The 12,273-nt window shown below is 39.6% G+C and overlaps 1 protein-coding gene across 1 annotated transcript; it reads right to left on the bottom strand.

Annotated features, from left to right (window-relative positions):
• Nucleotides 1-2,377: 2,377 nt before the first annotated feature.
• On the bottom strand, nucleotides 2,378-12,092 carry EN1 (engrailed homeobox 1). Its single transcript, XM_063932232.1, has 2 exons — nucleotides 10,934-12,092; nucleotides 2,378-2,701 (listed from the first exon to the last, which is right to left on the bottom strand). The coding sequence occupies exons 1-2, from the start codon at nucleotides 11,301-11,303 to the stop codon at nucleotides 2,385-2,387; spliced, it is 687 nt and encodes a 228-aa protein (XP_063788302.1). The 5' UTR covers nucleotides 11,304-12,092; the 3' UTR covers nucleotides 2,378-2,384.
• Between the last annotated feature and the right edge of the window lie 181 nt (nucleotides 12,093-12,273).

The following is a 12,273-nucleotide window of genomic DNA, read 5'->3' as shown; positions in this document are numbered from 1 at the left end:
GGGTTCCTGGGGAATGGGGGTCATTTTTAAGGCCGGCAATAGCAGAATGAGGCAGAGATGGTGCAATATGCAAGATACGGATTACTGTAATGTGGAGCAGAGATGGTGCAATATGCAAGATACGGATTACTGTAATGTGGAGCAGAGCTGGTGCAATGTGCAAGAGATGGTATACTGTAATGTGGAACAGAGCTGGTGCAATATGCAAGATACGGATTACTGTAATGTGGAACAGAGATGGTGCAATATGCAAGAGATGGTATACTGTAATGTGGAGCAGAGATGGTGCAATATGCAAGAGATGGTATACTGTAATGTGGAGCAGAGATGGTGCAATATGCAAGAGATGGTATACTGTAATGTGGAACAGAGATGGTGCAATAAACAAGATACAGATTACTGTAATGTGGAGCAGAGCTGGTGCAATATGCAAGAGATGGTATACTGTAATGTGGAACAGAGATGGTGCAATATGCAAGAGATGGTATACTGTAATGTGGAGCAGAGATGGTGCAATATACAAGATACGGATTACTGTAATGTGGAGCAGAGCTGGTGCAATATGCAAGAGATGGTATACTGTAATGTGGAGCAGAGATGGTGCAATATGCAAGAGATGGTATACTGTAATGTGGAACAGAGATGGTGCAATATACAAGATACAGATTACTGTAATGTGGAGCAGAGCTGGTGCAATATGCAAGAGATGGTATACTGTAATGTGGAACAGAGATGGTGCAATATGCAAGAGATGGTATACTGTAATGTGGAGCAGAGATGATGCAATATACAAGATACGGATTACTGTAATGTGGAGCAGAGATGGTGCAATATGCAAGAGATGGTATACTGTAATGTGGAGCAGAGATGGTGCAATATACAAGATACGGATTACTGTAATGTGGAGCAGAGCTGGTGCAATATGCAAGAGATGGTATACTGTAATGTGGAACAGAGATGGTGCAATATGCAAGAGATGGTATACTGTAATGTGGAGCAGAGATAGTGCAATATACAAGATACGGATTACTGTAATGTGGAGCAGAGCTGGTGCAATATGCAAGAGATGGTATACTGTAATGTGGAGCAGAGATGGTGCAATATACAAGATACGGATTACTGTAATGTGGAGCAGAGATGGTGCAATATACAAGATACGGATTACTGTAATGTGGAACAGAGATGGTGCAATATACAAGATACGGATTGCTGTAATGTGGAGCAGAGATGGTGCAATATACAAGATACGGATTGCTGTAATGTGGAGCAGAGATGGTGCAATATACAAGATACGGATTGCTGTAATGTGGAGCAGAGATGGTGCAATATACAAGATACGGATTGCTGTAATGTGGAGCAGAGATGGTGCAATATACAAGATACGGATTGCTGTAATGTGGAGCAGAGATGGTGCAATATACAAGATACGGATTGCTGTAATGTGGAGCAGAGATGGTGCAATATACAAGATACGGATTGCTGTAATGTGGAGCAGAGATGGTGCAATATACAAGATACGGATTGCTGTAATGTGGAGCAGAGATGGTGCAATATACAAGATACGGATTACTGTAATGTGGAGCAGAGATGGTGCAATATACAAGATACGGATTACTGTAATGTGGAGCAGAGATGGTGCAATATGGAAGATACGGATTACTGTAATGTGGAGCAGAGATGGCGCAATATACAAGATACGGATTACTGTAATGTGGAGCAGAGATGGTGCAATATGGAAGATACGGATTACTGTAATGTGGAGCAGAGATGGCGCAATATACAAGATACGGATTACTGTAATGTGGAGCAGAGATGGTGCAATATACAAGATACGGATTACTGTAATGTGGAGCAGAGATGTGGGTGGTTATAGATTGGACGGGTGGATTATAAAGCGCCTCCATCGTTGCATGAACCCGGGCACCGGAATAAGAGCTCGGAGATATGTTAATCATCGAATAATCGGTTTATTATAAAATAACTTACAGCCTCCCTGTTATAAGACACGTCCCACGCTTTATTTCAGGGTACAACTTTCTCAACATAATAAAATCTTTGGTTTGAAAGGACAGTTCTGCACCCCCCATCCGGGGGAGGGTGCCCAGAAACACGGGTGGGGGATCCACACTAAGAGGTACTCAACGGTCAGTTGGGGGATCCACCACAACACCCATAAATATATCACAGGAGACATGGAGGCCGGGGGGGCAGGCTCACCCCCCAGCACAGAAAGTACTTTGTCCTTACCTGATATTACATCTATACAGGGTCAGATCAGGGTATATATAGTGATATTGGGTGTGTGAGGGGGTCTCCCTCACACCATGGGGTCATGTCTGTAGAAACCCTCCCCCCACCCCTCCCCACCCCCCCACAGATGCCCCTCACTCGCTCTCCTCCTTGTCCTGCACCGTGGTGGTGGAGTGATTGTACAGTCCCTGGGCCATCAGGTGCAGAGCCAGTCCGTTCTTTAGGCCAGACGCCTTCTTGATTTTGGCTCTTTTATTCTGGAACCAGATCTTGATCTGGGACTCGTTGAGGTTAAGCTCTTGGGCCAAGGTCTGCCTCCTCTGCTCTGTGATGTAGCGGTTGGCCTGGAACTCCCCTTTCAGCCTCTGCAGCTGCTCCGCGGTGAAGGCTGTGCGCGGCCTCTTGTCCTCCTTCTCGTTCTTCTTCTTCTTCAGCTTCCTGGTGCGGGGCCCTGCGGGGGAGACAGGCGGTTATTCTACCGAGAACATTCTCCGGGCGTATCGTCACAGGAGGGATTTATCTTATCCTTAATTATCATCATCATCATCATCATCATCATCATCAAAACCAGTACTTCTATTTGTATTGTTTTATTGCTTCTATTGTTATAACTGATATTATTATAACCATCATCATCATCGTCAAAAAAGTACTTCTATTTTTATTGTTTTTATTTCTTCTATTATTGTTACTGATATTTTTATTATTATTATTATTATTATTATTATTATTATTACATTATTCTTACTACTACTACTTCCACTGTTGTTGTTGTTGTTGTTGTTGTTGTTGTTATTATTATTATTGCCTTTTTTTTACTATTATTACTCAAAATATTATTAATTTTATTAGCATCATTAGTATGATTACTACTATGAATTATTATTGGTTTATTATTATTAAAAATGTTACTCATATTATTATCATCATGATCATTACTTTTATTGCTGTTATTATTGCTTCGTTTATTATAGTTACCAATAGTATTACTAATTTAACTTTTGTCATTGTGATCATTAGTATCACTCACTTATCATTGCTTCGTTTATTATTGTTACTTATTATATTACTCACTTTATTATTATTATTATTATTATTATTATTATTATTATTATTATTATTATTATTATTATTATTATTATTATAAACACCATGATCATTATAATTTCTTTTATTATTACTTCTATTTTTTGTTAGTAAAATGTATTATTATTATTATTATTATTATTATTATTATTATTATTATAATAAGAAGAATATAATGATAATCATTATTACTACTGTAGTAGATAATACTGTTATCATTAACAATGCTATTACTATTTTTATTAGTAGTAGTATTATGTTATTATTGTTGTTACTGTTACTATTTTTTATATGATGTAGTATTATATATATATATATATATATATATATATACATACATATGTTACAAACTGCTATAGATTCCTCATTCTACCAGTTTTAGGAAAGATTTCACCTGCTATCTGATCCTGGAGGTAATCATATCCTTATATGTATCAGTCCGGTATATAACATGTCATCACATCCTACATCTCTGCAGCTATACACTACTAGACACACCGAATATATGTAGTAATAATATCAGGTATCACACATAGCAACATGGCACGAACAATTCCCAATCACTGCTCTAAATGTAACCTGAATATAGAATTCCTCAGCCCGAAACTCATATACAGCATAGCCTCCCAAACATCTCCCCCAGAAACATATACATACACACACACACACACACACACACACACACACACACACGCGCGCGCGCGCGCGCGCGCGCGCACGCGCGCGTATGTATGTGTGTGTCAGATAGAGGTTGTACATTATCACAATGATTGTATTATCACTGGAACATTTCGGACGTGTAATTAATAGTCGGTGACTCCCTATAGATGACTGAATACTGCCACAATCCCAGAGCGATTTTTGGAAATAATCTTCTCCCAGATACCGATTTATAGTGATTAATGATATGAAGTAATTAGTAAATCGCTACACGGAGACTGAGAATACGATCTGGGATAATCCGCTAGATTGTATCACTATTCCCAGCCAGCTGCCTGTACTCCGCTAATATAATATTATATGTACCAAAGTATTTCTCTTTGAAATCTACAACAACGAAGTGGTGCAAATGACGACAATGACCTGATTATCAGCTATAATTCCATATATATAAATGACGAGTTCACGGGGTACAAATATTACTGCTTAACAAGAGGGTAGGATTGTGTTACACAGGCTCACGGTGCTGGTGCGGTGTGCACAGGTAATGGGCGCTGACATAAAGACACCTCAGATACCTGTATATAGCTAGTGACAGTATACAGATACTGAATGTTATACAGTTACAGAATAGTGTGTACAAATCATATGCAGTCACTGACCAGAGTATACATAGAACAGTGTGTGTGTGTGTGGGAGTATGTCTGTCTGTCCATCTATCATACATACATATCTATATATATGTATTCTGTATTCAGTCCCCACTTTTCAACAATTTCAAACTCAACAGAGTGTGCGCCAATCGATATAAAAAGAATTGATCCAATATATATATATATATATATATATATATATATATATATATATAAATGCATTTTTTTAAACACACACACACACACACACACACACACACACACACACACACACACACACACACACACATATACAGCGAGCGTTATATACAGATATGGAGTGCAAAAACAATGAGAATGTGTAAATTGCAAATCGCAACGGAATGTGTTCGTGTCATATAAATAAATGTCAATATATTGTGTGATGGAGCTGTGTGTGTGTGTGTGTGTGTGTGTGTGTGTGTGTGTGTGTGTGTGTGTGTGTGTGTGTGTGTGTGTGTGTACCTAGTTACAGGGGGGCAGTAATGCCAATCCCTCGACCCTCACTCATTTTCTTGTATAGCCTGTAGTTCATGGACACCAGGCTGGGGAGGGAAGCACAGGGAGCATCGTTGGGATCCCCGAGAGATCAAGTAATACAGCTCTAATATTGTAAGAATAACACTGTTAAATAATAAACACACACACACACACACACACACACACACACACACACACACACACACACACACATTCCTATAAAGACTAGACACTGACACCAGTGCTGTTATAGATGCTGAACTCTGACACCAGCACTGCTATAGAGCTGACACCAGCACTGCTGTAGAGACTAGACACTGACACCAGCACTGCTGTAGAGACTAGACACTGACACCAGCACTGCTGTAGAGACTAGACACTGACACCAGCACTGCTGTAGAGACTAGACACTGACACCAGCACTGCTGTAGAGTCTAGACACTGACACCAGCACTGCTGTAGAGACTAGACACTGACAGCAGCACTGCTGTAGAGACTAGACACTGGGGGTAATTCCAAGTTGATCGCAGCAGGAATTTTTTTTAAGCAATTGGGCAAAACCGTGTGCACTGCAGGGGAGGCAGGTGTAACATGTGCAGAGAGAGTTAGATTTGGGTGGGTTATTTTGTTTCTGTGCAGGGTAAATACTGGCTGCTTTATTTTTACACTGCTATTTAGATTACAGATTGAACACACCCCACCCAAATCTAACTCTCTCTGCACATGTTATATCTGCCTCCCCTGCAGTGCACATGGTTTTCTCAACTGCTATCAAAATTCCTGCTGCGATCAATTTGGAATTACCCCCACTGACACCAGCACTGCTGTAGAAGCTGGGCACTGACACCAGCACTGCTGTAGAATCTGGGCACTGACACCAGCACTGCTGTAGAGACTAGACACTGACACCAGCACTGCTGTAGAGACTAGACACTGACACCAGCACTGCTGGAGAAGCTGGGCACTGACACCAGCACTGCTGTAGAAGCTGGTCACTGACACCAGCACTGCTATAGAGATTACACACTGACACCAGCACTGCTGTAGAAGCTGGGCACTGACACCAGCACTGCTATAGAGATTACACACTGACACTAGCACTGCTATAGATGCTGGTCACTGACACCAGCACTGCTGTAGAAGCTGGGCACTGACACCAGCACTGCTATAGAGATTACACACTGACACCAGCACTGCTGTAGAAGCTGGGCACTGACACCAGCACTGCTATAGAGATTACACACTGACACCAGCACTGCTCTAGAGATTACACACTGACACCAGCACTGCTATAGAGATTACACACTGACACCAGCACTGCTATAGAGATTACACACTGACATCAGCACTGCTATAGAGATTACACACTGACACCAGCACTGCCATAGAGGCTGATCACTGGCACCAGGACTGTCATAGTTGCTGGTCACTGACAGTAACACTGCCCCAGAGGCTGTACAGTGCAGCTCCTCGCTGTGAGATGGTATAAGTGGCTCTGACCAGTCACCGATGACTGTAGCTGCCACTACAGAATCCTTATTCCCTCCACATCCACCACCTGTGTCCCCAGGGCCCCTGCTCGTGATTATTGCTCTTTACTTTCTTTTCCAAGTTGTTCTTGAAAATTACCACATCGATACCAGGGGTATATAGCAGCCGTGCATTATTATAATATGACCTAATAGGCGCTGCTTATACAGTATATGAGTATAATACTGTAACCTGCATGCATGTAATGTAGAAAAATATAATGAATCCAGCCTTGTTTATATATCTATCGCTGGTCTGAAATAAGAAACATCTTTATAAATAGTTATTATAATGTATTTATTAGTGTTTATACCTATAGCTTTATATTAAGAATCAGTGCTTATGATTATCTATTATACTATAACAATTAGAGTTTATGTATCTATTGCTATTATTGTACAATGATAAATCTTAGCAAATATATCTCTATCACGGTATTAGGAGCAGTGTTTATAAATATATATTTACATTAGTGTAAATATATCACTATTATAAGAAGCAGTGTGTAAATATATCTCTATTGTAGTATAAGGAGCAGTGTCTATAAATATATCTCTATTGTATTATAAGGAGCATTGTGTATAAATATATCTCTATTGTAGTATAAGGAGCAGTGTGTATAAATATATCTCTATTGTAGTATAAGGAGCAGTGTGTATAAATATACTTTTTTTTTTATATAAAGGATGAGGAGATCCAATAAATGTTCGGCACTCCCCCAAACAGTGTTTATGTTTACAAATATATTTATACTATAATAAAAATTGCTGGGTTGATATATAATTACATATCACTGTTATAGTATAACAGTCAATATAAAGAGAATTTCTCAGTTATACTATAACCATCAGTTTTTATAAATAACTACAGTATATTGCCATAAGAATCGGATCTTATGAATAGATCTATATTATAGCTTAAGAAATAGTTTTCGAAATATATAGTTACTATACTATAAGGGCCAATATTTATAAATGTATATCGCAGCGTTAATATTAGCGGGTTTTTTTTTTTTTTTTTTTTAAATCTACGGCTATTATAGAAAAAAAGATCCGTATTTGTGAAAATATCGTTATCTATATTAAATCAAAAGAACTGGTATTTATAAAACTATAGGTATTACAGTATAAAGATCGGTGTGTGTATAAATAGATCTGTCTATGAATATATCATGAAAATAAATCAGTGGGTATAGATAGAACGTTATTATAGTATAGGCAGCGGTATTTATAAATGTATCCCTATTTATAGTGTAAAGAGCAGTGTTTATAAATGTATCGTTATTATAGCATAGGGATCAGTGTTTCTAAACATATCGCTATAGTACAAGAAGCACTGATTATAAATATACAGTCACTACAGTATAGTGACAAAACATTTTGTTATTACAGTATAGAGACCAGTGTTAATAAATATTTATTAGAAGGAGTAATGTTTATAAATATATCTCTATTATAGTACGTGGAGCAATATTTATAAATATATTGCCATTATATTATAACTTTATAAATGTATCGTTATTATAGTACACACACACACACACACACACACACACACACACACACACACACACACACACACACACACACACACACACACACACACACACACACACAATGGAGCTATGTTTATACATATATCGTTATTTTTGTATGAATAGCTCTGTTTATAAATATAAGATAGTATAGGGAACAGTGTTTATAGTATAGCGAACAGTGTTTATAAATATAACGTCATAATAGTATAAGAAGTAGTAATTATATGTATAGTATAGGGAGCAGTGTTAATAAATATAACGTTATTATGCTATAGGGAGCAGTGTTAATAATTATGACGTAATTATAGTATAGGGATCAGTGTTTATAAATTATTTTCCATGTATAATATAAGGAGCAGTGTTTATAAATATAACATCAAAATATAAGTAGTAGTATTTATACATTTATCTCTACATAGTTTGGGGAGCAGTCTTTATAAATATAACGTTATTATAGTACAGAGAGCAGTGTTTATAATACAGTGAACAGTGTTTATAAATATAACATTATTATAGTATAAGGAGCAGTGTACCACTATTATTAATATGCCTATAGTAAAATGTGCCTATAGTAAAAAGAGCAGCGTTTATAAATACATCGTTATAATATAGGGACGAGTGTTTATAGATGTACCTCTTTCATAGTATAAGGAGCAGTATTTAAACGTTTATCTCTATCATAGTGTAGGTGTTTATAAATATAGCGTGATTATATGGCGCAGTGTCATAAATATAAAGGTATTATAGTATAGGCAGTAGTGTTTATTAATTTGTGGTTATTATATTATAGATATTATAGGAAGCATTGTTCATAAATATACGGTTATTATATTATATTGATCAGTGTTTCTAACTTTCACTTTATTATAGAATAGGGAACAGCACTTATAAATACGACGTTATAGCATAGGGAGAACTGTTTTTATATATATATATATATATATATATATATATATAACGTTATTAAATTACAATTTTTATAAATATGACGTTTTTATAGTATAATGGGCAGTGTTTATACTTTAGGGAATAGTGTTTACAAATATGACGTTATCATAGTATAGGTAACAGTGTTTATAAATAGTACTTTTTATGGTATAAGGAGCAGTGTTTATAAATATGACGTTATTATAGTATAGTGAACAGTGTTTATAAATATAAAGCAATTATAGTATAGGGAGCAGTGTTTATAAATATAGAGCTATTACAGTATAGGGAGCAGTGTTTATAAATATAAAGCTATTATAGTATAGGAAACAGTGTTTAGAAATATGACGTTATTATAGTGTAGGGAACAGTGTTTATAAATATAAAGCTATTATAGTACAGGGAGCAGTGTTTAGAAATATGAGGTTATTGTTGTATAAGGAGCTGTGTACTGTGTATATTATAGAGAACAGTGTATATAAATATAAAGCTATTACAGTACAGGGAGCAGTGTTTATAAATATAAAGCTATTATAGTATAGGAAACAGTGTTTAGAAATATGACGTTATTATAGTGTAGGGAACAGTGTTTATAAATATAAAGCTATTATAGTACAGGGAGCAGTGTTTAGAAATATGAGGTTATTGTTGTATAAGGAGCTGTGTACTGTGTATATTATAGAGAACAGTGTATATAAATATAAAGCTATTACAGTACAGGGAGCAGTGATTAGAAATATGAGATTATTGTAGTATAAGGAGCTGTGTACTGTGTATACTATAGAGAACAGTGTATATAAATATAAAGCTATTACAGTACAGGGAGCAGTGATTAGAAATATGAGGTTATTGTTGTATAAGGAGCTGTGTACTGTGTATATTATAGAGAACAGTGTATATAAATATAAAGCTATAACAGTACAGGGAGCAGTGATTAGAAATATGAGATTATTATAGTATAAGGAGCTGTGTACTGTGTATACTATAGAGAACAGTGTATATAAATATAAAGCTATTACAGTACAGGGAGCAATGTGTAGAAATATGAGGTTATTGTAGTATAAGGAGCTGTGTACTGTGTATACTATAGAGAACAGTGTATATAAATATAAAGCTATTACAGTACAGGGAGCAGTGATTAGAAATATGAGGTTATTATAGTATAAGGAGCTGTGTACTGTGTATACTATAGAGATCAGTGTATATAAACAAATCGCTTTCGCAGTGTGCAGGGAAGCAGCCACACAGTAGTATATATGGATATTATAATGTTAGGAATGGGGTATATCATTACTAGACACGGGATACAGTGTAACCAGCTGTGTAACTCATTAACAATATATGTATCGCTGACATATCTCACAGACATCGCTCCAGACCTTACTTTCGTTCTTCACAAACCGGATGTGACACCAAAGAAGGAATCCGGGACCATAACACAGAGCTGGGACTGTGGCCCCCTGGCACCCAATGATCCCGGCGTTATCTGCTATTTATCATCTCTTAGCCAGAATAGGGCGATAACCACACACACAAATCCATTATCTATCCCTCTTCGGTGCCAACTGTCCCTAATTCCCCGGGACAGTCACTGGATTGTCCCTATGTTCCTGCACAATAAGTCCCTATGTTCCTGCACAATAAGTCCCTATTTTCCTGCAGGTCGGATGGAATTCTCACCGTCCCGGATCTATGGTAACATTACTAGATAGAAGCCTGTCCCGATTCTCAGCACCCCAGGCAGTGGGTCATTGTAGTCCTCCATGGGTGTATCAGAAATCGGGACTCTTACCTGAAGAAGGCCGGTCTGAGTAGCGGGTGCAGTACACCCAGGCTGGCCACACCAGGGGGTCGCTCTTGTTGGCCGGGGGCCCGGCGTTCTCCACCAGGAGCAGGGCAGGGTTGGAGTCGCTCCCTTTGGAGCTGTCCGACGTGGTGTCAGAGTCCGGGCTGGGAGCGGAGTGACCCGGTCGGGTGTGCAGGGGGTTGACGTTCTCCCGCCCGGGGGTCTCCTTCCTGCAGCCGAAGTCCGGGCGCAGAATGTTGTCTATGAAGAAGTTGGTGGTCCGGTGCGGGGGGGCCCCGGGGTGCAGGGGGGGAGGGGAGACCCCGTTATCCGACTCACTGGGGGCTCCGGGACTGTGCTCAGTCTGATCCTCCATTCTGGCGCCCACCAGCCCCGGAGCCCACCCCAGCTGGAGTCCCTGGAGGAGTCAGCACCTACTGCACCCAATAATGCCAGCAGCAGCAGCAGCCCTGCAGACTAAAGAGCCCCCTGCCTCATCACCCACTCAGGTGCCAGCACTAGGTGCACCCCTAGATCTCACTGCACCCCCAGATCTCACTGCACCTCCTGATCTCACTGCACCTCCTGATCTTACTGCACCTCCTGATTCCACTGCACCTCCTGATCTCACTGCACCTCCTGATCCCACCGCAGCCCCAGATCTCACTGCACCTCCTGATCCCACTGCACCCCCAGAACTCACTGCACCTCCTGATCCCACTGCACCTCCTGATCCCACTGCACCTCCTGATCCCACTGCACCTCCTGATCTCACTGCACCTCCTTATCCCACCGCACCACCTGGTCTCACTGCACCTCCTGGTCTCACTGCACCTCCTGATCCCACTGCATCTCCTGATCTAACAGTACCCCCTGATCACACTGCACCCCCCTAATAACACTGCACCCTCGGATCTCACTTCAGCAGCTGATTTCCAATGACCTCCATATAGCACTGCACTCTGTTATCAGATTGCACTCCCTGATATGACTGCACCCCAGATGCGCCTGAACCCCCTGATATGTCTGCACCCCCTGATGTATATGCACCCCCTTATATGTCTGCACCCCCTGATATATATGCACCTCCTGGCTTTCCTCCGGCAATGAGCGCGGTATGAGCGGGGTTCCAGGCTGGCAGCTCCTCTCTCCCTCTCTGACTCCCTCACTTCTGCTCTCTGCACTTTTTTCCCTTCAGCCGGAAGCATGTGAGACAGCTGCACGTGTGGGCGACCAATAGGAGGGCTGGAATCTCCCTGACATTCCCAGGACTGACCAATGAGAGGCCAGGGATCTAGCTCCCTGTAATCCTGTCCCTGGAAATAGCTATATCATATAATGCAACA

The sequence above is a fragment of the Pseudophryne corroboree genome, chromosome 7 (genome assembly GCF_028390025.1).
Source record: "Pseudophryne corroboree isolate aPseCor3 chromosome 7, aPseCor3.hap2, whole genome shotgun sequence".
NCBI lineage: Eukaryota > Metazoa > Chordata > Amphibia > Anura > Myobatrachidae > Pseudophryne > Pseudophryne corroboree.
Note: the sequence above shows the minus strand (reverse complement) of the source record. Positions and strands in the feature narration are given on the sequence as shown.